General features: G+C 39.3%; 2 protein-coding genes across 2 annotated transcripts; one reads left to right on the top strand and one right to left on the bottom strand.

The window, feature by feature from the left end:
* Positions 1 to 1,221: 1,221 nt before the first annotated feature.
* On the bottom strand, positions 1,222 to 17,821 carry LOC110048397 (ATP-dependent RNA helicase DDX55-like). Its single transcript, XM_089278825.1, has 20 exons — positions 17,606 to 17,821; positions 17,483 to 17,533; positions 16,286 to 16,347; positions 15,125 to 15,149; positions 14,108 to 14,199; positions 11,927 to 11,989; positions 11,518 to 11,611; positions 11,264 to 11,319; positions 10,729 to 10,771; positions 10,364 to 10,468; positions 9,931 to 9,972; positions 8,754 to 8,810; positions 8,591 to 8,658; positions 7,696 to 7,785; positions 6,890 to 6,982; positions 5,711 to 5,757; positions 5,089 to 5,156; positions 4,222 to 4,301; positions 3,308 to 3,396; positions 1,222 to 2,921 (listed from the first exon to the last, which is right to left on the bottom strand). Exons 1-20 carry the CDS (start codon positions 17,819 to 17,821, stop codon positions 2,464 to 2,466), a joined length of 1,899 nt encoding a protein of 632 aa, XP_089134951.1. The 3' UTR covers positions 1,222 to 2,463.
* On the top strand, positions 17,771 to 26,025 carry LOC110048431 (uncharacterized). The gene is made up of 4 exons (XM_020754226.2): positions 17,771 to 17,899; positions 19,648 to 19,969; positions 21,548 to 21,876; positions 23,176 to 26,025. The coding sequence occupies exons 1-4, from the start codon at positions 17,836 to 17,838 to the stop codon at positions 23,229 to 23,231; spliced, it is 771 nt and encodes a 256-aa protein (XP_020609885.2). The 5' UTR covers positions 17,771 to 17,835; the 3' UTR covers positions 23,232 to 26,025.
* Positions 26,026 to 26,670: the final 645 nt, after the last annotated feature.

Here is a 26,670-nt window from a genome sequence, read left to right as displayed (position 1 = left end):
ACCCTCTTCCTACTCAGCAAGATTGTGTGCTCCCGGTGGTTACATTCATGTACCAACTCTGAATTAAATTTACGTTGTTTCGTAGTATCGTTTATCGCTGAACTAGTCCGCGCTGAAAAGGAAAATCTGCTTGAGGTGCGTATTGAAGAAATGTTGGTTTCCCTCTTTTTCTTTACGAACCTGCAAAGATAACAAGAAATCGACGATGATATTTCTCCAATACGGACCTCACGTTAGTTCGGTGACATCTAGGAACAGAAACAGCAAACATGTACCGTGTTTCTATCGAGTTTTTGTATAAATCTACCAGCGTTTTACCACGAATGCCGTTCTCTGATTGGCTACGCTACTCACTATCCATGATCCTGTTGTAGATAGCGAATAGCGTAGAAGTGAGCGCTTGTTAACGAATTTGACTCTGGCGTGATAGTTGACTCGATAAAGGGAAAAAACAGTTTCACGAAAGAGACTAGGACGAGTTCAACCTCGGGCTGATCAATAAATTCCAAGAAAGCGTTGAAGAATTGAGAATGGTAAGCACGTTTTCCACTCCAATATTTCGGCGTCCCGTATACTGTCGAAAATGTTCCGGTTGGTCGACCTAGAACCGAAATTTCCGGAATTTTTGGGTAAATGCATGGTAAACAGCCTGGGTTACGTCAATAAAAACGATGCGCCACAGGAAAACCAGACTTATTCGCGAAGACAAATCTGATTATTTCTACCTGTAGCTACGACACTGGCGCTAGTGTATTCATATAAAGAGCACATTAAATGTTGCCTATCCGATGTGCATATTTCGTGAATGCCTTAAGCAGACACTGGCTTTCACGAAACAATAATTTGAATACAACAGGCCATATTCGTATTTAACTGGAACTAGCTTACAATACAGGCTCATCATGCGAGGATTATCATGACATAAAGAGATTTATGTTATTTGCATTTGAAAAGACTCCTCGCATTAACCTCAATTGCGAGGTAAGCCTATTTCTGTAAAATGTGCCATGCGAAAGTACGTAAACTTTTCACGTGACCACGTAAACACCGAAAAATAATCTGGTCGCCACTGTGACTGAGCTCTGCCCCCAAAAAGCCTTGTAAGTCTTCTGATAACTAGCATTAAGCTATTCCTGTAGATCGAGCCAATTGAGAAATGGTATCGCTGTTTACGAGCTTTCATTTTTTCCGTGAGTTTTCAGAAGAATTGTCAAGAGATAATGAGATCAAATTAATTTTAATGAGAATTATATTTAAAATTGTAGTTTACGTTGTCAGTACCTGTTCTTTAGATTGATTAAAGTTATCGTTTGGATGATGAAAATAAAATAAATAAAATAAATAACAACGTGGAACCAAACCCCATTCCATCCATCGTTTTCCGGCGGGATCATTTGCGGTTCGGGATCATTTGCAGTCCAAATCGGGAATCATTTGCGGTGCTGTACATTGATTAAACTCCCTCATTATAAAACTGAGAAAATTACTCCATCGTGATTGGCTGAGAGCAGGCCAATTCATCGATCATTTTTAATTTGCACCGCAGTGAAAATAAACGCGTGCGCTTTCGTGCTTATCTCAGTCATAATAAATGAGTAATCGTATGAAAGCTCGAGCAATCCTCCGTAAGAAAAAAGATGGCGACTGGTATATTTACTTAGCGCACGAAAACCTTAACAACGTTCATAAAAACGTACAGAAACGTTATAAAATCTACAAACCTAGGCTACTCAGTGTCCTTAGTCCAGGGACAAATATTGTAAAAAGTTGGCTTTCTTTGTGCCTTACAGGCTGTGTTACGTTCGCAAGGCATTGTGGTAAAATGTACAGCCGGCATCTTTTCTCCTACGGGGGATTAAGGATTTACTCTACTCGTGATATTTGAAAATTATTTCAAATTGCACTTGCCTAAAGGCTCGTGCAATTTTGAGAGAATTTTCAATTAGTTGGGACACTTGAGCCGGACCACGTGTCCCCCATCTCCTCTAATCAATGTTGGAAAATGTCGCGTTTTTTTCAACAAAAATGGAAAAATTCACACCATTATCAACATTGTAAGCGAGGGGAGGGGAGAACTTGCTTGGTGTCCCAAGACTTTTGTCTGGGATTGTAGGTAGCGCGCCCAAGAAGTGAAAGTTTTCTATTGTTTTTTAGTGTTAATCATTGTATTATAATAGGCCATTTTCAAGATGTAAAATTCTAACTTGGCTCCGGGAATAAAACAAAAGGAATCACATCGAGGCTGAGGAATGAATAATTAATTTCTTTTGTTTCATCATCCTAAGCCTCGGAACCAAGTTAGAGTTAAATATCGGAAATGGCCCATCAGTGTACTTGTGTTATTTTCTATAGTGTCTGTTTTGTAAACAAATAGCTAAATAAATAATAACAACAACAACAACAAAACACCCAAAGTTGAATTCATCTGCTTTAAAAACGCGCAAATAAAATTCCCCACAGTTCTTAATTTTCCTCTTCTTCATCATTTCCTAATTGCGAATCAAACTGTTCTTTGCTGATCTTTCCCGCCTTAAGCTTTTTAACCAAGCTTGCTTCCCGCGCGAGGTCCTCGAGTTCGTCGTTATCAAATGAATGTTTCTGACGCTGCTTCTTCAGATATTCTCTTCGTGCCCTCCGTTTCTCTCTCTTCACCCTCTTCTCCTTGTTCTTGGACCAGGCCACAGAATCGTTGCCGAATTTCTTCTTCTTCTTCGAGCTGGTTTGAATCGAACTATCCTGGTTGGAGTCCTGTTGTTCCTGCAGTTTTCGCTTCCGTTGCTTTTCCCTATTTTTGTCCTTGTAATAAAGTTTCTCGACATCCACATCTGCTGGTTCAAAGTCGACTGTTTTATCCTTCAGCTCTGGCATGACGGGCAACTTGAGAAGGCCAAATCCGGTGGCGAGTTTTCCAAGTTCTAGATCTTTAGAAAAGTTAAACGGAAAGAAAAGGCAATTTCACACAACACATACAAATAATTCTGTCTGTATATAGGGTTCAGAGCCAACTTAAATTTTCAAAAGGTGGCTCTGAACCCCGTTTCCGTTACGGTATAACCTAAGTTGACTCCACAGAGTAATTTCTTACAGTATTGAGCGCATTAGCATTATATTTTGAATACTTTCATAGTTTTCGCGGTCGTTTTTACTCACTGTCCCACGTCAATCAAACTTATCAAATGCAATAAGAAAGAATGGCATAGTTTTGTTATTGTTTGGGTTGCACGTGCGAACTAGAACTGAAGTCCAAAGTTCTTCAATCATGGTGGGAGCCAAGTTTTCAGGAAAACACAAAAATTCATTTCCTTACCACTTGATCGGAAGATTAGACTGCACTCATGTTTTCTGTAGAACTGCACAAATGAGACAAAAGCCTTCATTCCCTTTTCGTATACATCCCTGAAACATGATAGGCAATACACATTCATGTAAATATCTTACATTGGCGAATGATGAACATGGAACACACGGCTGGGGCTTGGAGCCTACATAACGGCGGCTTTCAAGTCACGAGCACCGGGCTACGGGGGGTGGGAAAGGGTGGAAGGGGGTGGGAGGGATTGGAAGATGAACTTTTTATGACGGGATCCGTGACATGTGCGATTGATAACATCAAGATTCCTCTCCTGCTATGTTATTCCGAGGCCTGTAAATACTAAAGACTAAAGACTAAAAGTGAAGAAACCTGATCTAGAGACAAGTCGTTAACATTGATTCAGGTCTCGATCGTACCCAGTGTCAATACAAGTCATGACAAGAGGATTGTGCTGCGGCAACATTTCAAACATTCAGAGGAAGGACGTTTAGAACTGTTAACCAGTCTCCCCTCAAGCAACCCCGTCAGCACCATTAGCGGTGGTCCACACGCAGCTTCTTCTGCTTTCTACCTCTTCATCCTCCCACTCCTCCCCTTCCTCCGGAGTCCGCTGCCGCTTACGCCTCCTACTTCACATTCTCCTCTGCCTCCTCCCCTCATTCTAACTTCCTCCTCCTTTTTCCTCCCCTTCAACACCTTCTCCCTTCATGTCTTCCTCCTACTCCTACTCTCGCTCCTATTCCTCCTCTTCCTTCACCTACTCCTCTTCCTTCCATCTCAACCATACTTCTCCATGTCTCCTATAGTCATACCCTCTTTCTCTCGGCCTTCTTGTAGTTCAATCAGCTATTTAATCATGTAAAAGCCACTTCAAATAAAAAATTCGAATCAAACAGTTTACTGTCTACCTGTCCTTCATGGCCATTTTTCGTAGCTTGGGCGTGACATCTGCTCCATCATCTTCTATTTCAAACAACTGCAGAGGTACCTGCTCTCAAGAGAGTAACGTAAAGCAAAATCAGAACTACAATGAGAGACAGAAAAGCTGAGACACTTCACGACGGTAAAATTCTATTTCCAATCGTCTTAGAAACATTTACCCCTACCCCTCTACTCCCAAATAATCTTGCTTTTCCTATCTTTCAGACAACGCAGACCACAGCACCTGCATAGCATCGAATCGGGAGGGGAGGCAGAGATATCAGGATTTCAGAGAATTACATCGCTAGAAGCATTTGAAATAGAATAAGGAGTTAAATATCTCGAAGTGTGATTTTCTAAAATTGTCCCAACTACATTTGTCGCCCACTCTAGTCTCAACTGAGCAAATTACTAGATTGAAATCACTCAGTCTAATTTGTGAAATTATAATATAATATTGCCCTTCCTGAGAGGTTCATGAACATTAACCACTGCAGTATATCATAAACCAATCTTTCAAGTTCGGGGGTAAGTGTTTTGCGTATAAGGACCACTATTTTCACAGGGGAGGGGAGTATCTTTAATTTTAAAACAGTTTTAACCCAGTAGAATTGGTTGATTTTATCAAACAATCACATTACAAAAAAATTAACCACTCAGTTAAACAACTGAACACTGTCACAAGACAAACACTTTTTTTTCTCTTGAGTCCGCCCGAAGATGACTTCGACTCAAGCTGTGAAAAACGTTAGCTACCAACAACAGTCTTTCTCGAGAGTGCTGCCACACAGACGATCACACTTGACGAGCTGCCAGGTCTCCCTTAAAAGAAGGAAATTCAACCATTTCCACACCTTTTGGTTTATGGAGATAAATTCCACGTAAGACTCTTCAGCCGGTAGCAAAAACAACAAAGCATTTCCTACAAAAAAAAAAAAACAAAACAAAACAAAACAAAAACAGAAAAAAAAAAAACATCACAAACAGGAGAACACTCGTCAGTACTCCTCAGCTCTGAATGAGATACTGGCAGCCAATGATACACAACACTTGTATTTTTTCAAAGTTGCCCAACAATTAGCCAGTACGGTGTTTGTACATCTGAGTAGAGAAAGGGGGCACTACATTCGATCAAACATTCCCGTTTGAATTTCCAGAAATTTCTAGTGGCGAAGTGAACAGCATTTTGCGGTGTACTGGACCGGACTGATAGATGAGTTTCCGGAAAAGGGGACAAACCTACAAGGTGAACCCGAATTTTCGAAAATTTCTTCCCAAAAATCTACGTTCTATTCGATTTTGCTCCCGGAATTCCAGAATGTTTGCTCTTGCATGCACCCTCCGCTCGCTCGTTTATAACTAAGAAAAAAGGAGGGGAAGCGACAGTAAACAGACCAGCGGGCTAATCACCAGGCCACCGCGCCTTTCTTTCACAAGTACTCTACGTGGTATATGTGATGTTCACGTTAGCTTTACCTTGGTTTCCAATCCTTGCCGTTCTTCCACAGCGATGAACAAAGGCACTGGAAAAAAGAGCACAAGAATTGCTTACCAAACCAATAAATTTTGTTTACTTAAATTAGTAGAAAGTACCAAAATGGACGCAGGAAGAACTACTTTCAGGATTTTAGAATTTAAATCTTAACTGTATTCCAACTGCAAAAATCTAAATCCCATTGGCCATTGCTGCCATATCTTAGTCACCCATTGACACTTAATAAGACATAGTATGCATACGAGCCAGTTGGCCCACCAGGCAGGAGCTTATCCCGGTTCCTGTAGCATGAAGCAACTAGGAGTATTTCTACTCCCCCCTGGATGGGATGCTAGTCCATCGCAGGGTTACCCCCCAGCATTAAGTTCACCGGTACCCATTTATACACCTGGGTGGAGAGAGGCACTGTGAGAATAAAGTGTCTTGCCTAAGAACACAACATAATGTCCTCGGCCTGGGCTCGAACCCGGACCACTCGATCAGGAGTCGAGTGCCGGCACTAACCATATACTTATCTTAATGACTCAAACTTTTTATACATGGTCCATAACTTTCCAATGCCACGGGCCATAGGCTCATTTGCCTGTTTTGCCTTCCCAATCCCTAACACTGCTACTGTTTTTCTCATTAAACCTTTTGTTTGGTGGCGCTCTCGCCGTCAAGTTGCAGTCGTGGTTTGCTTCAGCCTGGTTTTCACTAGCGACGCAAGCACAAGCGCAAGCAAAAGGGATAACTCAAGTGAAAACGAAATTCGACGCAAACACAAGCACAAGCAAAATCATCCCAACCTTCCAAACTGTTTTACGGCGCTAGGTAATCTGGATCCAGTGTTTTCATTGGCCAAACATAACCATGTATGGTAAATATCCTTGTGCTTGTGTCATGCCTGAGCAGTATTTCGTTTTCACTTGTTGCAGCGCAAATGCAAGCTAAGCGCAAGCACGGGAGAAAAAAAAAATTGATCCTTGTGCTTGTGCTTGCGCTTGTGCTTATGCCCGTGTCAAGGCCATTTTCACGGTGAAATAAGAACTATTGTGTTCGGCTCGTGTTTGCGCCGCTAGTGAAAACCAGGCTATAAACTCTCTAGTAGTGCTGCGCGCAAAGTAGCAGCGTCACTGTGAATCAAAAAAGGTTCTAACAATTTTTGAAACGAGTCCTACTTTGCACTGCTTGGAGGATCAAACTGTATGACCCAGTCCACTTCAGGGATGTCCACTCCACGCGCCATGACATCCGTGCAGACCAAAACACCACTGAAACAGCAAGTTAGTAATAAACATAAATGTAATTTCGGACAATTTAAGGGACGAAATTAGTCAGAAATTTATTAGAGACTTTTACATCCACGTTTACCGCAAACGGCAAAAGGCTAGCGGTCACGTGCTCAGAGCCAGACGTCACGTTTAATGTTTTCGACTCGCGTTTTGAACGTCAAGAGGTAGGTTTTCACATTAGTGATTTACCTCAAGTTTTATTACCTTGAATTTTATTTCATACCACGTACAAATGCTGAAATCGAATAAAGCAACCCTTTTTCTACAAATTGGTCATGATAAGATAGGCAAGTAATCAATTACCTAGCTTTTTTTTGTTGTTTGTAGAAACGTATAATGGGACGTTTAGGGACCATTTAGGCTTTTGGTGAAAGATTTAGATCATTTTAATTAAGTCAGTTTTCGTGTTCGTCCACTTTTTATATTAAGTTTTTTTTTTTTATAACACCTTGTATGTGAAACTGTAAAATGTTCTAGGTTATTGATTTTGGGCCCTTTCCTCGAATACTTTTCCACATATTTTTTGGCCACATCTACACATCTAAAGGGCGGTTTTTTAGTGGTTTTCCGTATCTGGCGTAGCACAGTTTTTAATCGTTAGAACCAATAGTGGTAATTTGCAAGGATACAGATTTGCAGGTTAACGAGGTAACTGACATGTATCAGTGACTACATGTTTACAACTGGCTTACCTCGCAAGCTTCCTGAAGGCGTCAAAAACTTTATGCCGTTTTGATTTCATTTTGCCGTGAATAGACAACACTTTAACGTTTGAAAGAAGCCTGCAAAAAAAAAATAAAAAAATACATATATATTACTTATCAGCTATATTTTATCTTGCTCCACAGCAGCAATCACAAAAATGTACACTCATACAGTCGAAACTCTTCACAATGACCACCTTGGGGAGGGAGAAAAGTGACCGTTGCAGAGAAGTCGCTGTTATGGGTAGATAGGAGTGTAGTCTGACACCCGTTTTTTAAGTGCAACATTTTTTTTCAAACAATAAATCTAAAATAAAATGATGACAATGCGCTACCAACGACATCGCGCAGAATGCCTATTGTTCTCGGGACATTTACTTACAGTTCATGAAATCTCTTAGGTCTGTCATATTGCCTATTATTATTATTCAAATAAACGCTAGGAGGCGAGTCTCACTGGTTAAGAGAAACGCGCGCTTTTTCCCGTAAGTGCGCAGTACGGATCAAGTTTTGCGAACTTTTGCAGTACAAATAGGCTTTTCTATACGCCGTTCATCAGTCGTTGATTAATTGGCCGTTGTTGAGAGATTTTGCGCGCAGTTGGGATGCTCCTAAGTGGCCGTGGCCGTCGTGGAGAGGTGGGCGTTATAAAGAGGTTAAAATAAGAGTGAATGTATGCACTGTCTGCCGGGACTAAAAAAACTGTGGCCGCTGTAGAGAGGTGGACGTTAGTGGAAGTGCGACTATAATCCTATAACTGCACGATTCTTGTATATAGCACCAAGGTTTAATGTCGATGGAATTAATGGTTAATAACTGAAAATGTACCATAATTCTTTTGATAGTCGGTAAATGATTGCTGGTTCTCTTAGCTTGTACTAACCTCTCAAGAGCCTTTGAGAAATAATTGACACAAGCACAAGTACTAAAAAATACCATGTTCTTGCAGGTCTGAACAGAAAAGAAAAAAATAGAAATCAAAGAAATACAACATGTACCTATAGAAGGAATCAAATAAGAGAAACAGACCTACTGTTGTCACTTACTTTTCTTGTCTTGAGAAAGGCCACTAATCTTGAAAACTTTCTCGCACTTTGACAAATCTACAACAGAATGACATTAAACTTAACATTCATGGGATTAAAATTATAATCTATTATCAGAGACCTGCAATTCATGCAGAAAGCTTAATTATTTAGTTCTCTGCATGCATTGCAGGCCTATGATAATAGATTATAATGATCTATCATCATAGGCCAGCAATGCGTGCAGAGAGCTTTATTATCTAGCTCTCTGCATGCATTGCAGGCCTACCATGATAGAGAATTATTGTTTAAGAAGTACTGAAAATGTATTAGTTCTTCCACAACTTCGCACTAATTATCTGAAGAGAGGTTTTTCGTACAGTGCAGCTCAAATGAGCAACTTCATTAACCAAGTTCAAGACTACACTAAGTTGCCACAGTTTTAAGTGAATTTTTTTCCACATGGCCTCCATGAAAAGCAGTTTTTATTTTTTTGGAATTTGTACTCTTTGATTGCAAGTAGTTAGGAAGACAGGTAGCTAGTTGATTATCATAAATACAGTGATGGAAATACCATGCATAAATAGAGTTATCGTAACGTATCATATCCTATTATTATTCCAAACTCAACTGACTTATTGCAGCCTCTCTGTAAATGGTCAGGAGTTTTCATGCTACCACAATGCCAGCACTCCCATATAACAAGGACAGGGGTGCTCATCATATCTTTTAGGGGTTAAAAAAGCGGTTTTGGCACCTCTTTGGGTATTCAGCCTCAAAAGGTCCACAGCAGGAGCTTTCATGGTACCTTTTAGAGCTCAAAACAATATGACAGGAGGTATTTAACAATCAACTGATTTATTGCTGTTAAAAATAATGAATTTGACTGTTAATATGTGGTACTGTTGTAGAATTGGTATTTCTAAGGGGTTAAAACATTTCAAGCCATGCCCACAAAACAGGATCTTGGTACCTCTTAGGGGATCTTTTCAATCTTTCCGAGGAACATCCCCCTCCTTTTTATACCGGAGTCCCCCTGGGTGCCGATCAATACTGCAGTAACCTCCCAACAATGGCCTCCTGTCTACAAGTGTATTTTATTATTATATATTTTAGTTGTTTTATATTTAGATTACAAAGGCTTACAAAGGCTTTGTTGAAGAAACATATTCAATATGTGACCCTAAAAACAACTTACTGTGTAGAAATTTTTTAGTGTGGATGGTGTCCTCTGCTCTGACTATGGGAAAAATTAAAACAATACAAGTTTGTAAATTAAGGGCCATCAAGAGATCTAAACCTGGAAGCCCAGTCGCCTCATCGCTAGTGCACTCACCTCCAGATCAAGGTGTCCAGGTTCAAGCCCTTGGGTTCGGACATTTTTTCGTGTTCTTAAGTAAGACACTTTACTCTCACAGTGCCTGTCTCTACCCAGGAGTATAAATGGGTACCCGCAAATTTAATGCTGGGGGTAACCTGCGATGGACTAGCATCCTATCCAGGGGGGAAGTAGAAATACCCCTAGATGTTTCATGCTACAGAAACTGGGATAAACTCTGGCCTGATGAGCCACTAGGCTCGTACTGTATGCAGACTTCATTTTTTACCATACCTTATCCACCCATGCTTACCTTGGATTTGGAATATTTTTCTCTGACTGTTACTCTTACAGGATTTCGGAGTCCAGCTCTAACTAATGCCTCAACTTCATCTGTCTGGGTAGCAGAGAACAGGCCCTGCGTATAAACAATGTGATCAAATTCTTGTCAATGATACTGCTCAAGTGATAGAATTGTGAAAGTAGCAAAGTTGTTGCTTGAGGATTTAGCAGCTTTATACTGCAGAAAAATCAGCCTGTACAATACCTCTGTCCAATTGTCTGTAACAAGTACATGTAGATGCTTGATTTCAAGCAATTTTCTATTCAAAGGATGTTACAAAATGTGTGTAAACAATATCTCTAAAGCAAGCATTTAGTCCAGTGATCAAAACTTACTGTTCTTCTTTGCTTTGGAAGAAAACCTAAAATAGCATTTATGCTGAAAATAAAAATAAAATCAAAAATTACAAAATTATTTTATTATAAAAATGACTAAGCTTAATGCAACCCTATCCAAGATGAGTGTTCCCATCTCTTGCATGACTATACACATTGGAATTGACCACTGCCCCCTTCCTCCCGCCCCCGCCCCCCTTCCCCTCCAACCAATGGGGGTTTTCTGGGCCAATGACACAAAATATGGTTAAAAATCCCTTACTGGCAGGAGACAGACTGGCTGTCAGTTTACAAGTTTGGCTGATAGTTGACCTTGGGATTACCAAGAACAATCAGCTGCTGGTCAGAGCGGGACTTGACCCCGCGTGCGACCTAAGGATTCCGAGTCCCACGCCCTATTCACTTAGGCACATTGCCCCCATACGCATGGGTCTCCCACATGGCTTATAATCTAATGAACCATCAAGTGCTCATACAATTATGTACAAAAAAAAAATTATTATCAATTATTTTTACAACAGTGAGTTCCAGTCACCTGGTCTCAAAACCCATGTCCAATAATCTGTCTGCCTCATCCAACACCAGGACTTCCTATTTACAATGCAAAAATTAAAAATTATTGTCTGTTAGCAGTACTATACTTATTATTTAATCCTAACATGAAGAGCTTCGGGGTACGGTGTAGGAGAGGAAAGATTTCTTAGCTTCTAATGCTTTGTTTATTGAAAGCTTAAAGACAAGAGAATATGTCAAAGTATAATTGGTGAAAGTTCAACAAACAGTTCTCACCAGACATCGAACATGAGCAGCCAAGTCAAATCCTTCATGTTTCCTCGTGAACAAATCCTCTAGTCTTCCTGGTGTGCCAATAAGAATATGGCCTCTTTTGAAAAGACAAAAATTGAAAAGAAGATGTTTTGATGAGGCCTTGTACATTCTCAGTAAAAAGAGCTTAAACAGTAAGTTGTAGCATGACATTGTGTGGCCTGTCATGGTGGGGTGGGGAGGGGATGTGCAGGGTGTGGCATGGTGTGGAGTGGAGTCGAGTGGAGAAGAGTAGAGCAGGGCATGATGGTGTAGAGTGAAATAGAAAATTAAATTACTTGACGTGAAAATTTTTTTCCCAAATATCCCTCAAAAATGTGTCTTTAATTTAACACAACTTGAAAAATCAGACTTTTGTAACAAAATTCCTCACCCATCTAACTTGAATTTCTGTATGTCTTCCACTGGATCTGCCCCTCCTATCAGCAGTAACTGCCTGAAAAAAAACATTACTAATAAAACATTTAAGACATCTATTTCACACTGATTTGTTTGTCCATCAACTTATTTAAGCAGAACCTAACAGCTGAGATTTTCTCTTCTCATAAAACTACAGAGGGAATAGTGGAATATTATTAAGAGTACTGTGAAATATATACTGAAATAATATGAAATTCAGATTGCTGGGAAAGTTGAAGCTGGTGAAGGCAGGCATGTTCAGGCGATCACCAAGAGTAAATGACCAAGGTCAAAGCCATATTAAAGGAGCTACAGAATGAAGGTGTATCTTGGAAAAATTGGCCAATTTCTTCAAGTTTGTTGCTTGTAGTCTGTCTTAATCTTCCTTAGTCATAACCGTTCTTGTTAATTTTCAGTTAAGTATCACTTTTTGTCTTTACTACCTTAGAAACTGTTATTGTCAGTGATGTTTCTTTCCATTTGAAAGTACATGCAATTCTGCTCATCAGAAAAAGTGACTCAAAATACATGTATTGTGACAGGGCAGCCTTATCCAGAAATTGGATAGTGCCCACTTGATAGAAGACACATATTATAATCATATTGCGCTATCTCCTGCTAAGTACTTTGTCTGATATTTCCACCTATTTAAAACACTGGGTGGAGAAGAGCAATTTGAATCAGTCAGAGTATCAAAGTTTAAACCAAGAAAGCCACAAAATAACTCTAGCCAGACTTGACCTCACAATTCAGCATTCAAAGCAATTGAAACACAAATAATTTATCAATAATAATATTAGAACATCAAGAACTGGAAAACATCTTCTTTGTTGCTATTAAGTCACAGAAACACATGTGGACATTTTTTGGAGAATGAGAAATGTTGCAGAGAGACACACAGAAAATGTGTTCTATTTCTCTTCTCAAACTCATTAATAATTCATCAAGTAAAAACAAAGAAAATCACAACCGTGAAGGAGGTTTGGATACCCAATCTTAATCAGCATAGATTTTGATGATTTTACTTCTGCGTTTTGTTTTTTGTTTTTTTCATTTGCTTGAACAATTACAACAATTACAATTAAACTTACACTACAGTCTACGGAGTACATATCTATGCATTATAGTCTACACATAACATTACTCCTTAGTTTTGGTTTTTCTATCAAACACTCAAGGCAGTGTTTCACTGGCTATCCAAACACCTCAAATTGCGAATACCCTCCTGTGCATCGTATTTTCAACTCTCTTCTTGGTGTTTGGATATTCCAATGAAACACTGTCTCTCATGTTTGATATATTACATGAATAGCAAACAATGTGAGAAAACGAATGGAACATCACCTGCTTATTTTGTTATCAAAATGTAAATTCTCTTTGTTTACACCATCATTACATCAACAGCTCAGCCAGTTCTGTGTTTCTATCAAACAGTTTGATTATTATGAACTTGAGATTTCTATTGTGTGATAGCTGATGAGGGCACAGCCCAAGTCAACTATCACATGTAGAAATTGACAGCGAATAATCTAGTAAATGTTTTAGTATAAATCTACTAGTCTTTCAAAACTTTATCCAAATTCTCTTCACAGACACTTCAAAAACGCAAAGAAGTGGCTGTTATTTTGGTAACAACTGCACACTGTTGAGCAACTCACTATCTACAACAGAGTAGATAGTGAGTAGCGTAACCAATCAGAGAATAGTGTTTGTGATAGAATGCTAGTTGATTTATACTTACGAATAAGTTTTAGTATAAATCAACTAGCATTCTATCATGTGCGCTGTTCTCTGATTGGCTATAATACTCACTATCTATTCTGTGATAGATGGTGAGTAGAGTAGCAGTGTGCCCTTGTCAACAAAATGAAGGCCACTTCTTGGCATTTTCGAAGTGTCTATGAAGAGGATTTAGTTAAAATTTGAATGACTAGTAGACATATACTAAAACAATTAGATTATTTGCTCTCGATTTCAATGTGTGATAGTTAACTCAGGCTGCGCCCTTGTCAACTATCACGTGATAGAAATCTTGAGCTCATAATCTAATTGTTTAATAGACTGAAGGACAGGTTTAAGTGTATGCTTTCTTACATGGTGTTTTCTAAATGTAATTTAACACATGCAGGAAAATTATGAACAGAAACAAACTTACTTTAACTGAGGAAGATCTTCAGTAAAAGTTCTCAAGACTTCATCAATCTGTTTTGCTAGTTCTCTCGTGGGAGTGATGATGATTGCGCCAACCTAACAGAATCACACTGACTATTTGGTTCAATGAATATTTCATGTTTCAAGAACTCATAAATTTACTGTGTCACTACTCAGTAACATAATTTACGTGAAAAGGAAACATATTTCAGTCTTCCTGAAAAATATGTTTCAAAGATGCAAAATTCCATTTGATAATATGCCCTAGCACCTCTAAAAATAAACCACCCAAAAATTGTACCCAACAACAAGTTTTTTGTGCCATTTAAGAAAATATATGTTGTAGTTAACAGGTCAGAATGATTTCAACCTAGGTTACTTCATTTCACCCTGGGTTAATTTTTTTTTTTTTTTCACCTTCTTTTTTTTGAGAGGGGGGAGGGGGGGGGGAGGAGGAGGGGGAAAGGGGGTTCTTCAAAAGAATAACATGCACATCACCCATCCCCTAACCTTACCCTACTCTACACTGCCAGGATCCCATATCACCCCCCAATCTTTATTTTATTTAGTACTCACCTGCATTCAAACACACAGTCTCTGACTTTGTAGTCAACTTTCATCTCCACTGGGCCATGCTAGCAATCACTGCAAATTTGCTCACCTTTATTGGTCTACTAAGTTCTTAGTCCAAGATTCCCACTTTGCCATTGACGAAAATTAAACTAGTTTGAAATCATTCTGACCTAAAATACATCTTAAACTACAACATATCCAGAAGGTTTTTCTTTGGCTTGAGAGCTACATGCACATGTAGCTCCCCCAATCCTCTGTGAAATTCCATTTCTCCTTCCTACTTTCTTTTAAATGCTTTGGGTTTTGAAACCCTTCACTCCCTCAGAGTTTTAAATAACCTTCCTTGGGATGGGCAATTGCATATATGTGGTTTCTTGAAAAGTGCAATAATAGAATTTTAAATTTACTGTTTCTGCATTAACTACATGTAATCCAACAAACCACTTACATCATGCTTCTTGAGTTTTTCTTCCCTGCAAAAAAAAAAAAAAAGAAAGAAAAGAAGCAAAAAAGAAGACCACATCATCAGAATTTGTGGATCACATATTTCACAATGCCATTGGCATAGAAATTATACCCAAAAGCTGACTGGGACAGAGCAAATCTTCACAGCCCAAGGAATACAAAAAGATCAGAAAAGATGTTTAGGATGGTCTTTTCACTTTAGCAGTACATTAAGAAACCCACTGTGCTATTTATGTATACTGTTAGTGGTAAGCCCTGCAATGGACTGTTTTTTATCACTTATTTTCGTAAACATTATTCATGGAAAGACATACAGTGATGGCATAGATGGATTTGGCTAATTAACATGATTACATCCTACTGCCACCCAATCCAGACCATATGATGATTCATTTGGGAAGTAACAATTGTGCAATTTGTCACACACAAATGATTGCATGGGAATATGTACGAACAGAACAATTGTAACCTCCCAAATGAACCAGGGTGTGACAAAAACGTGAATTCCAGCTTGCCCTTGAGACAAGTTGGTCTCAAATTTTGCTTGCCCCAAAAAAGTCAGTTTGCTTTTTTAATGATTTAGTTAGCAGTTGACTTGCCTGAGGCCTTGCCCATTAGGCGAGTAAGAATGAAAAGTTACTTGCCCAGAGGGAAAATCTACTTGTCCAGGACAATGGGACAGCACTATTATTGAGCCCTGATAAACCATCACATGATTTGAATAGGGCACCACAGTGCACCAAGGATGTAAACACATTAGCTGAATCCATCTATTGTGGTATTGGGGTGGAGACCAGAAGGTAAAAGAGCAATTGGGACTCCTAGAAATATCCTGGAGAAGGTCAGTGGACGACAAGAGAAAGGCAGGATCGAAAAAAAAAAAACCCACACACACATACACAAGAATCCCGCAAAATTGTTATTATATAAAGGTTTGTGGTAGATCTATTGGGCAATCAAGCTTAAAACAGGTTCTTAAACAGGTTCTGAATTACAGGGTGCAAATAAATATTTTTGTATATGGTATATCTACTTCACCAGAGAGAGCTCATCTTTACCTTTTTATTCTGTAGTTGAAGTTTAAGCAGAGGAGCTTATGTACAGAATAACATAGTATTTAGAAAATAATAACAACTCTAATAACCTTCTAAGAAGAATTTCCACAATAGGAATCAAGAATGCTAAGGTTTTTCCAGACCCTGTAACCTGAAATTGCAAATCACAAATCAAAGAGCTACAAAGTATGTTCATGACACAAAGTCATATTTTGCTGTTCCAATCTTAAATCAGTTAACTGGCTTTAACTCTGACATTAGGGCTAAAAGTAACCCTTTCTCGGACTAAAATCTAACCGCTGCGCTTTAAAGCTAATTTCAGTCTGCAGTCTGCAGTTTGTATTTGACACTGCAGACTTCAGACTGAAACTCAGGTTTTAACCTAGTGGTTAGCTCAACAGTTATGGCTCTTTTCAGAGGGGGATGAAGGGGCTTGGAATAGACTGAACCATTAGCTTTAGCAAATAGGGCTTGTTTCAGAGTTACAGTATAGTAGAGTCCAACTTCCCCTAATGCCACCTCCCTATAACAGCCACCTCTTTACAACAGTCATTACTTTTGGTCGCAGGGAACACTCCATACATTCACTCTTATTTTAACCTCTCTACATTAGGGCCACCTCTCCACAACACAGCAATGGTCACCAAAGTGCATCCCAAACTACCAAAATAACCTCTCCACAATGGCCAGTTAATCAACAAATGACCAACGATGAATACAAAAACCCACTTTTCATTGCAAAAGGTCACAAAACTTGATCTGTACAGCACATTGTTGATCTTTGACTTGTCTCTGTGTGGTTTCTGTTTTATTGATATGTTTTGATTGTGTTAGGTATTTCTGTGCTACAATGAGCATTTTTTGGTAATATGAAAATATTGAACCCTCTGAAAAAAAAAAAAAAACAGGTGCTGTATTTACACCCCTACCTCCCCATAATGGCCACCTCTCGACAACAGCCACTTTCCTGTCCCCAACGTGGCTGCTGTATGACTATATTACAGCTAATTTGACGCTGGTGTTATAATTAAGGCAGTATTTGGTCAAAGTTAGGGTTAGTCTTCATTGTAACCTGTCCCAAAACCGAGGATGTTATTATTTATATTGATTCCGCTTTTACGTAAGCTTCTCATGGAAATATGCACATTGGCAAGATCGATGGAGGAGATTGTGAGGTTTTATGCTTTCAAAACGTTATAAATCAATCAGGGGATCAATCAGAACTATCATGGAAAGCAAAGGCAATGTATAACAATCAACTGGTAGGGAGAGATTGATGAGCTTACCGCTTCAACAGCGACATCTTTGTTTGACATAAACAAGGGAATGGCGGCTGTCTGAATGTAACGAGAAAAGTCAAATTAAAAAAGCACTTAACATGGTAACAACTAAATTATTTCTTTGCCTACCTGTACTGGTGTCATCGTTTGGAAGCCAAGCTTTTCCATGATATTTAAAATTGAGTGGGACAAACTTGGTTTTATTTCGCTCCACGCGGCCGCCATTTTGAAATTTTGGCGCATGTTTTTTACCTCTTTCTGTGGAATGTACTGCAGGCTCGCGCAACTTTGAACTTCACACTTCTCCACTATTGCCTCACTCTTGCCGAGAATCTTACATTGCATTTTCCGGCGGTAAAATGTCAGGCGGAGGAGATAACGTTTTTGTGGCCAAGATAGCCGAGCAAGCTGAGCGATATGAAGGTAAAGGGATGGTTTTTATACCGTCAGTAGCCATTTTGTTATGTTAGAATCCTCTGATCGTAGTTAGCTAATTATGCATGGCGCTAAAATAATTTTATCGGTACGTTGGCAAACAACAAATAAGCTTAATTAAATGCTTCTTTTCAATTTTACCATAAACATTTCACGGATTCAGATTTCCTGAAACTATAGTTTTGAATGATGTTTACACTTCCCAGGTAGACTTCTGTTAATCTGTCCTGCTATTTAGGTAAGGTAAGCCGTCGTGGATTCGTCAATTTCGCCCGCAAAATATGAGCTTAAGCTTAAGGACATCCTTCGTTATTTTAGGCATTTTTTTTCCGGACTCAAAGTGAACTGTGAAACCCTGGGAAAATCAGAATTTGGATGCCAAAAAGTTTGTTCTTTGCTGCGAACCTTAGCTTCTACTAGGTATTTGTACGAACGCGTTTTCACATTGTGCCGACTGTGGCTCGAAAGTGACGCTTGTCATAAACAAGGCACGACTATGACCGAGTCAGGTTTGTCATCCTGACTGGCCACTAAAGAAGCAAATTATCCAGTTGATTTCCCTTCCTAAGGAGTTGGGTTTCATAAATCTTTTCACATTTTGAGTAGTGAAGTATAAATTTATGTTTTCCACACCCTGCAAATATAAGCTTATATGAGTGTCTCAAAAACTAAGACCTAAGATCTAACCCACCCCCCCCCCCGAATCTCAAAAGACCCCCTCAGAATCTTGAAAACTAAGACCTAAGACCCCCTCCGAATCTCAAAAACTAAGACCTAAGACTCCCTCAGAATCTCAAAAACGAAGGCTTACCCCCTGCAAATCTCAAAATCTAAGACATAAGACTCCCTCAGAAAGACCCCCTCCAAATCTCAAAAACTAAGTCCTAAGAGCCCCTCCGAATCTCAAAAATTAAGACCTAAGACTCCCTCAGAATCTCAAAAACGAAGGCTTACCCCCTGCAAATCTCAAAATCTAAGACATAAGACTCCCTCAGAAAGACCCCCCTCCAAATCTCAAAAACTAAGTCCTAAGAGCCCCTCTGAATCTCAAAAACTAAGACCTAAGTCTCCCTCAGGATCTCAAAAACTAAGGTCTTTGATCTTAGGTCATAGTTTTTGAGACACCCAAACTTATGTTTATTAAATATCAACTCAATGAATAGATTCCATGTTACTGCTGTCCATCTATTCAGTAATACATCACAGATGACACCAAAATGTGGTAAGAACAAAAAAGTGGCAGGTGAGGCAATAGCGGAGTGTGTAATTGATGTTCTTTCGACAGTTTGATGTCTTCTATGATTTTTTACTGAACGGATGCATGCAACATGGAATCTATCTTTTTTATAACATAAAATAAAACAAATTTTGATGATGCCATCTATATATCATTACGTCTGTCCTCTAATAAAGCCAGCCGAAACTTATTTTTAACCCTGTTTTAGAGCCAACAAAAAGTACCCTCGTACCAAATTGGCGATCTCTCAAATTTTAATTTTTTTTTTTAATTGTCATCTGTGCCACCGAAAAGAAGCATTGATTGTAAGCTTGCTCAGCAAAATGATATTACCACGTGTATCATTACCAAGTTTTCCTTAAGACCATGTGATTCATATACCAGTTGTTAATTTTAAATCATCCAAATTTCTTGCAGTACATACTGTACACATAATCAGTTACTAGTAAGCTCTGATACACTGCTAGTCCTCATATCCCCCTCTTTTTTGTCACTTCAGAAATGGCGGAGTATATGAAAAAGGTTGTGGAAGAAAGGAATGCGACCAAGACCGAACTGACAGTTGAGGAGCGGAATCTTCTGTCTGTTGCCTATAAGAATGTGATTGGGGCTAAAAGAGCCGCATGGCGCATGATATCTTCCATAGAGGGAAAGGCAGAAAAGGAAGGCAAAGATGAGAAGTCCAGAAAAATTACCAAGAACTTCAAGCAGCAAATAGAGAAGGAGCTTGATGAAATTTGTGATGAAATTATCAAGCTGCTTGATGAATGCCTTATTCCTAATGCTGAAAGTGGTGAATCCAAGGTTTTCCTTAATAAAATGTAAGTACCAGAATAGACTGATATTTAAGAAAAAGTCATTATGTACATGTCATCTTGTATCCAACAAGCACAAGTGGAATAATATTGGTTTATAAAAAATGCCTGCAAAATATAGAAAAAATACCCCAAAAATTATATGTATGCTTACCATATTTGTAGTCTGCATACGAGCCAAGTGGCCCTTCAGGTTGGAGCTTATCCTGGTTTCTGTAGCATGAAGCAACTACGAGTATTTCTATTCCCTCCAACCCCCTTCCTGGATGGAATGCTAGTCAACCGCAGAGTTACTCCCAACATTAAGTTCACCGGTACCCATTTATACACCTGGGTGGAGAGAGAGAGGCACTGTGAGAGTAAAAATGCCTTGCCCAGGAACAAAAAGCAATGTCCTCGGCCAGGGCTCGAACCCTGACCGCTTGATCTGGAGAGAAGCACACCAACCATGAGGCCACCGTGCCTCCACACCATATTTGTAGAGCATGGTATGATGTTTCATATTCCGTGATGGCTAATTGAATGAAAATCTTGAATTTCGTTATCCATTGATCCAGTTTTAAACATAAGTAAAATAAATAATTATTGTCCCTGATCAATTTTTTGCGTGTTTATGGGCCTTGACCTGGACAATCTGATGTACACTGTAGCTCATGGGTGGGTTTGAGGGGAGAGTTACACAGCAAATGGGGGCTGCTGCTAACCCCCCTCCCTTACCCTCTCCCCTTTACCTAAGGAATTCACTATAATGATCTATGATCTATTCTTGGTTTGCACATGATGTCATCAGTTTCTAAAATCCAATACTAAAGAGCCACCAAAGTTGTTATCGTCATCAGACTTAAGAGGCAGTAAAGTTAACAAATTTTCTTTTCAGCTCAGTAGCTTACTTTGTCTGAAAACAGGCACATTTCGAATTTCAGAGTTATGGCACTGCGTGACATAAAGCTATGAACGCGTTTGTCGAAAAATATATACTTATCTTGGGATTTTTTGCCTTTTTAAAAGTTGAATTATTAGGACAAGTGCTTATTTAAATGTTTGCTTTCATGATCAGTTCAGATAATCAGTGGCCTAGATAGCCAAAGTAAGTTCCAGATGTTTACACTACTTTCCAGCCACCATGTTGGTATACTGTGGAGGTACACCAACATGGCAGATCCATACTGGGTTCTGTAAATTTGTGCAAAATATTTTGATGAATATTTGAAGTTTGGGAAAACATACTCGTAGCCCTAAAACTTGGAGAAATGTCTTCTTTATTTATCCCCTATAACATCATAATTTCTTGACTTTATACACTGAATGGCTTTTGAGTTATTTTTTTAATTGTGTGACACACAGTGCAACCCAAGAATTAATCAAAGCCACAGCTCTTTTGTTACAGCTGCCCCAGAATACAGGTAACGGATCTCCGAGGACAAAGATTTTAAATTTTCTAGGAGGAGCAAATGAAATTAATTTGTTCTCCCCTAATTTATTGAGCCAACTGCCATGACTTCCTCTTTCTGAATTTCCTGGATCCACCATGTTAAATGAAATCCTTTATTCTATAAGATGAGCTAACTGTTTTCTTTTAAACAGGAAGGGTGATTACTACAGGTATCAAGCTGAAATTGCTGGGGTAAAAGAAATTCAAGACAAGGCATTGGAGGCTTACAAGAAGGCAGAGGAAACAGCTAATGAGAGTCTTCCATCCACTCACCCAATCCGCTTGGGCTTGGCCTTAAACTTCTCCGTATTTTATTATGAGATCTGCAATGAGCAGGGCAAGGCCTGTGCCCTAGCAAAGAAAGCCTTTGATATGGCCATTGGGGACCTGGATACAACGAGTGAAGAGTCATACAAGGACAGCACCTTGATAATGCAGCTTTTGAGGGACAACTTGACTCTGTGGACTGCTGACCTTGAAGGTATCTCTTTCAATAGATAATTAACTATATTTAGAGAGGAAGCCACATCAGCCTTGGCTGGTTTTCATGTGGGTTCTCTATCCCAGTTGAATTGGAATTTGGAGTGTTGGTTTCTGTGGAGGGAGGAAAACTGGAGAATCCAGAGAAAAACCCTTGGAGCTGTGCGAGAACCATCAACAAACTCAATCCACGTATATATGGCACTGGGCCGGAATCAATCCCAGGTGCACTCACCACTGCACCCTCCCTGCTCCCCATAAGAGAAATTGAAATTGTCTTAACCCTCAGTCATACAAGGGGGTGGAAATCATCCCCTGAAAGGTTTTTTGCAATTTTGAAAACAGGATTTGCTCTTTGATGTGTCAGTACATTGTAGCTAGATTCTTTCCTCCCTCAGAGCACTTTTTTTAGTTTTCATAGCAGATTTAGTACTTTTGTACGTGTCAGTATCATTGTGGATTAATTTTCCATCAGTTTACTCATGGTAGTGAGATCTATACAAATTTAGTAATGATATATAATGTCACATGACTTCAGTGTTCTCCCCGAGATTTAAGGAGACCCAGGGGTATCTTTACTTGTTTCAAAGCTATAGTCTGTGGACACAAATTATAATCCTAGCCACCAAAGTTCTTCGCACCACTCTTGCCAACCACAAGATGAAAAACGTAAGAATTCAAGGCTCCACGCACTGTCCACTTGCCACCAAACTATCCTTGTCACCCACAGGACTTAAATGATTTAGTTGGTAGATGACTTGTGTGAGCCCTTGCCCATCAAGCAATTGAGAATGAAAAGTTACTTGCCCAGAAGGAGAATCCACTTGTCCCGGATGACCGGACAGCACTTGTTTTTGAGCCCTGCACTCATTGTTCACGTGACACGTTAGGCATGTTGAGCAAAGTCTCTAAAGCAAAGTCTCTAAAGCAAGCAAAGTCTCTAAAGTAAATGCAAAGGGAGGATATAAGCTGTACTATGATGCCTAAAACGCTGGTCACTGACGAGCTTGATCAGTACTTATGGAACATGCTTGAACTTCTGAAACTGGAAACATGCTAAAGCAAAACATCACATACTAAAAAGGTCACTCCGAAAACATGGTATCCTTTTCACCACACATGCTTCTAGGCCACATAGGCCTGGTCACTAAACTTGTACATAGCATGTTATGATGCAACTTTTTGCAAATTTTGAAAAAAAAATTCTGTGGATGAAGTTCAGAGAAGCAGCTCTGAACCCCGGAAACTGCTGCTAGCCACCTTAAAAATTAACAGGTAATCATTTGTTTTTTCATTGCAGCTCAAGGTGATGACACCAAAGTTGAAGATATGGAAGCTGATGATGCCAAAGAGTAGTTGATGCAGTCCAAGCTTAAGAGTGATCAAAGGGTGTGGGACAAATGCAGACTGTAGAAGTGCACTCAACTTAACCTAAACAGTGTTCTAGTTAACCTGAATGGGTTAGCTTATTTTCAGTTAGCCCTTGTACTTGTACTTAGGAAAAAAAAACAGTCTACAGGTCTATCTACACTCTGCATTTGTCACAGACCATTAATCAATGACTTGTATGCTTAGCTGCGTAACTGTTTTTATATCATATGGTGACAAGTGTGTACAGCAAGCTTCTCCATTGTATTTTAATTAATGCTCATAGGCTTTGTTCTCAAATCATTTCTGGTAACTATTATGGTGTTCTGGTTTTTTTTGTTTTTATAGAAAACATGTATACAGTAGTAGCTCTGGATAGTAGCAACATTGAACCACATGTGTATTGTTGGAAATCTTTCTAAAGTTTTCTTTTTTTACCTTTTGGTCCTCCTTTGATGGTTCGAGCATGTTTTGTGTAATTTTTACTTCTCATGCAAATTGAATTATTGGTTTTGTTTGCCTCCTTTGTGGTCCACTCAGCCAGGAAACACTTGGTAAAATAGAGATCTCTCTTTACACACTCAAATATTCCCCTGCTTATAACAGACATCAAAGAGTTGAGCCCCAAAGTTTCATTAACTTTTTCAGCAGAAGGGCAACTGGTTTTCACTGGCAGGCAAAACTTTTTGAACTGAATTCTTGAGAAGAAAAACATTCCTCTACATGGTCAAACCAGGCCAGCAAAATCATCCTCACAGCCGATTAATTTGCCTGATGCCCAGCCCCTAGTGAAAGTCTATGCTGTTTCAGTTGTGTATCTCTACAGAAATCCATACAGTTTCTCTCAGATTGTGTTGAGCAAGAAAATATCCTCACCCTCCCCACACAGAAGGCATTTTGGTTTAAACCCCCCCCCCCCCACCTCACCCCCTCTTAGAAATATTTCTATGACCTTCCATGGGGTCAGGATCTGGAACTGCCCCTAAACTACTTGCATTACTGGCTCACAAAAATTGAAAGCCTGGCAGCAGCTTGTTAGAAATGGTAGACTGATCTCAGTAGAGCTCAGAATTGACACAGAGGTGTCTCAAACACAAGTGCAGAAGAACTGAGCGGAGGAAGAGAGATTTCCATTATTTTAAAAAATTAAATTTTTTTTTTTTTGTGTGGCCATGGTCTTGGAAAATGAACGGCTGGACTCAAAGAATCCTGGCAGCTGTATCGAAGAAATTTCAAACAAATCAATCTTGACCTGAAACTAGGAACACCTTAGACCGTAAAATCCCATGTTAAAGCCCCCCTCCAGATATAAGCCATTCTATTTGCTAACAAAGAAATTATTCCGGATGTAAGCTCCCCGGATAGAGCCCATCTAATGTGTAAACTGATAATGTGAAGGCTTGTAGTTCTTTTACTTTTGTTCTGTTCTGTTCTAGTTGTTCCAGTCACATTAGTGTTTTCTAGATGTTTTGGAAATAAACTCCCTGTTTATTGTGATGCATGATAATTGTATTATAAATTTAATAGTTCTAAATGTCATGTTATGTCAGCTTTATTTCATTTCTCAGATAAGTTTTATCTCATTGTTCCGAAACATTTTTTTATTCCACTTATATGCCTCCCCCCCCCCCTGATATAACTCCCTCCTGTTTATAAGCCCACCCAAAACCCCTTATGAAGTTATATAAGCCCAGGGCTTAACGTGGGATTTTACATATTTGATTAGGAAGGTTAGACAAGTGCCATACGTTGCCAAAAGTAGTGAGCATGCCCACTACGGTGGCAGATCCAGATCTTGAGCTGGGGGGGGGGGGGGGGGGGGTTTGCTTGCCCTGACGGCTTTTCTTCCTTCTGTGATTTTTTTTTTTTTTTTTTACCCAAAATAAGGGGGAAGCCAGGCCCCTCCCCTGGATCCGCAACTGTACTAATATAGAGGGTTGCTATGTTCGGGGAGTTTTTATTTGTGCTTATGCAACTGAAGAAAATCATGAGAAGTGTTAAAACACATAGAATACAACTTTCAAAATAGAGAATACAATTTTGAAAACACTAATTACATCAGCACAGAATAACCCATTTCTGAGTTGGCCTAAGCCTCTCTATCAAAGCAAGGCCCTGGTGCACAACCATTCGTTTGAAAATGAGTTTAATTTGCATGTGAATGAAATCTCATTTTCATATGAAAGGATGGGCACCAAAACTTGCTTTGAGAAAGAGGCTTAAGGTAATTCGGAAGTCCTTCACATGAGGCAAATGAGGATCAGAAAGAAACATCAGAAAGAAACATCATTCATATCCTGGTATGCACTGTGTATAATGACGTCTTCTATTTGTTATTTTTCCATTTTTTGTCTTCGTTTTATTTTACTAAAAAGTATGCTTGAGGTTGCTCAGTTTGGGGTTATACGGTACTTTTATTAGTTATTGACTTATACAGTTTTAAATGAGTAGTCAGAACTTGGCAGTTGAACATTTTTGCAAAATAAGTTCCATGAATTTGTTATTCAATAGCCCTTTTCACGGTTAATTTTTCTCATTTGCATTACAATTTAATCCACGTGGATGCGAGGCAATTTCGGGCTAAAACTACAAAATAGCCCGAAATTGCCTCACCTACATGCTAGATTTTATTGTGATACAAATGAGCAAAGGTAACCGTGAAAAGGGCTATTACACAATAATTAGTATTATTGGCATGGGTAGTTGAATAATAAATGATGTATTTATAATGTGTAACTGCATTTCTTGTTTTCATTTAGTAAAATTCATTTATGAAACTCTATTTTTTGACTGACTACCTAAACACCATGTCACAGGACAGGTTGCATGTAAAAAGGCAAAGGTAAAGTCTGCATACGAGCCAAGTGGCCCTTCAGGCTGGCACTTATTTCCGGTTTCTGTAGCATGAAGCAACTAGGGGTATTTCTACTCCCCTTGGATGGGATGCTAGTCCATTGCAGGGTTACCCCCAACATTAAATCCACCAGTACCCATTTATACACCTGGGTGGAGAGAGACACTGTGAGAGTAAAGTGCCTTGCCTAAGAACACAACAGACACAACACAATTGTGTCCCCAGCTAGGGGTCAAACCCAGAACGCTTTGTCCTGCAGAGGCCAGCGCACTAACCATGAGGCCACTGCACCTCCCATGACAGGTTGCGTGTGCTTCACTGTAACTGCCCTGTGTCCATCAATATCCTCCAAGGCAATCTGAAATTTGTCCATAAAAGCAATCCTAACCTACTTGCCATCCATACGTTAGTTTTGTTATCTGATCTGTTTTTCTGTTCTAACATTCTCAGTGACTTCTGTCCACCTTAATGAAGGTCAGTAGGCTTGATTTCCAGCAGTTGGACAGGAGCCACCAAACATTTAGCAAAGGAAAACAGATTACATTAAAAAACCTTTGAAAGGTCTTTAGATCT

Source organism: Orbicella faveolata, unplaced genomic scaffold (assembly GCF_042242905.1).
Source record: "Orbicella faveolata isolate gen_17 unplaced genomic scaffold, um_ofav_v1 contig_47, whole genome shotgun sequence".
NCBI classification, from domain to species: Eukaryota; Metazoa; Cnidaria; class Anthozoa; order Scleractinia; family Merulinidae; genus Orbicella; species Orbicella faveolata.
Note: the sequence above shows the minus strand (reverse complement) of the source record. Positions and strands in the feature narration are given on the sequence as shown.

Coding starts and splice junctions, on each gene's coding strand:
- LOC110048431 (XM_020754226.2), top strand. CDS start 17,836: ATGTCAGGCGGAGGAGATAACGTTTTTGTGGCCAAGATAGCCGAGCAA. Junction 17,900..19,647: donor GCAAGCTGAGCGATATGAAG/GTAAAGGGATGG, acceptor TTGTCACTTCAG/AAATGGCGGAGTATATGAAA. Junction 19,970..21,547: donor AAGGTTTTCCTTAATAAAAT/GTAAGTACCAGA, acceptor TCTTTTAAACAG/GAAGGGTGATTACTACAGGT.
- LOC110048397 (XM_089278825.1), bottom strand. CDS start 17,821: ATGCAATGTAAGATTCTCGGCAAGAGTGAGGCAATAGTGGAGAAGTGT. Junction 16,348..17,482: donor AAGATGTCGCTGTTGAAGCG/GTAAGCTCATCA, acceptor TTGCAATTTCAG/GTTACAGGGTCTGGAAAAAC. Junction 11,990..14,107: donor GAAGATCTTCCTCAGTTAAA/GTAAGTTTGTTT, acceptor GTTTTTTTTCAG/GCAGTTACTGCTGATAGGAG.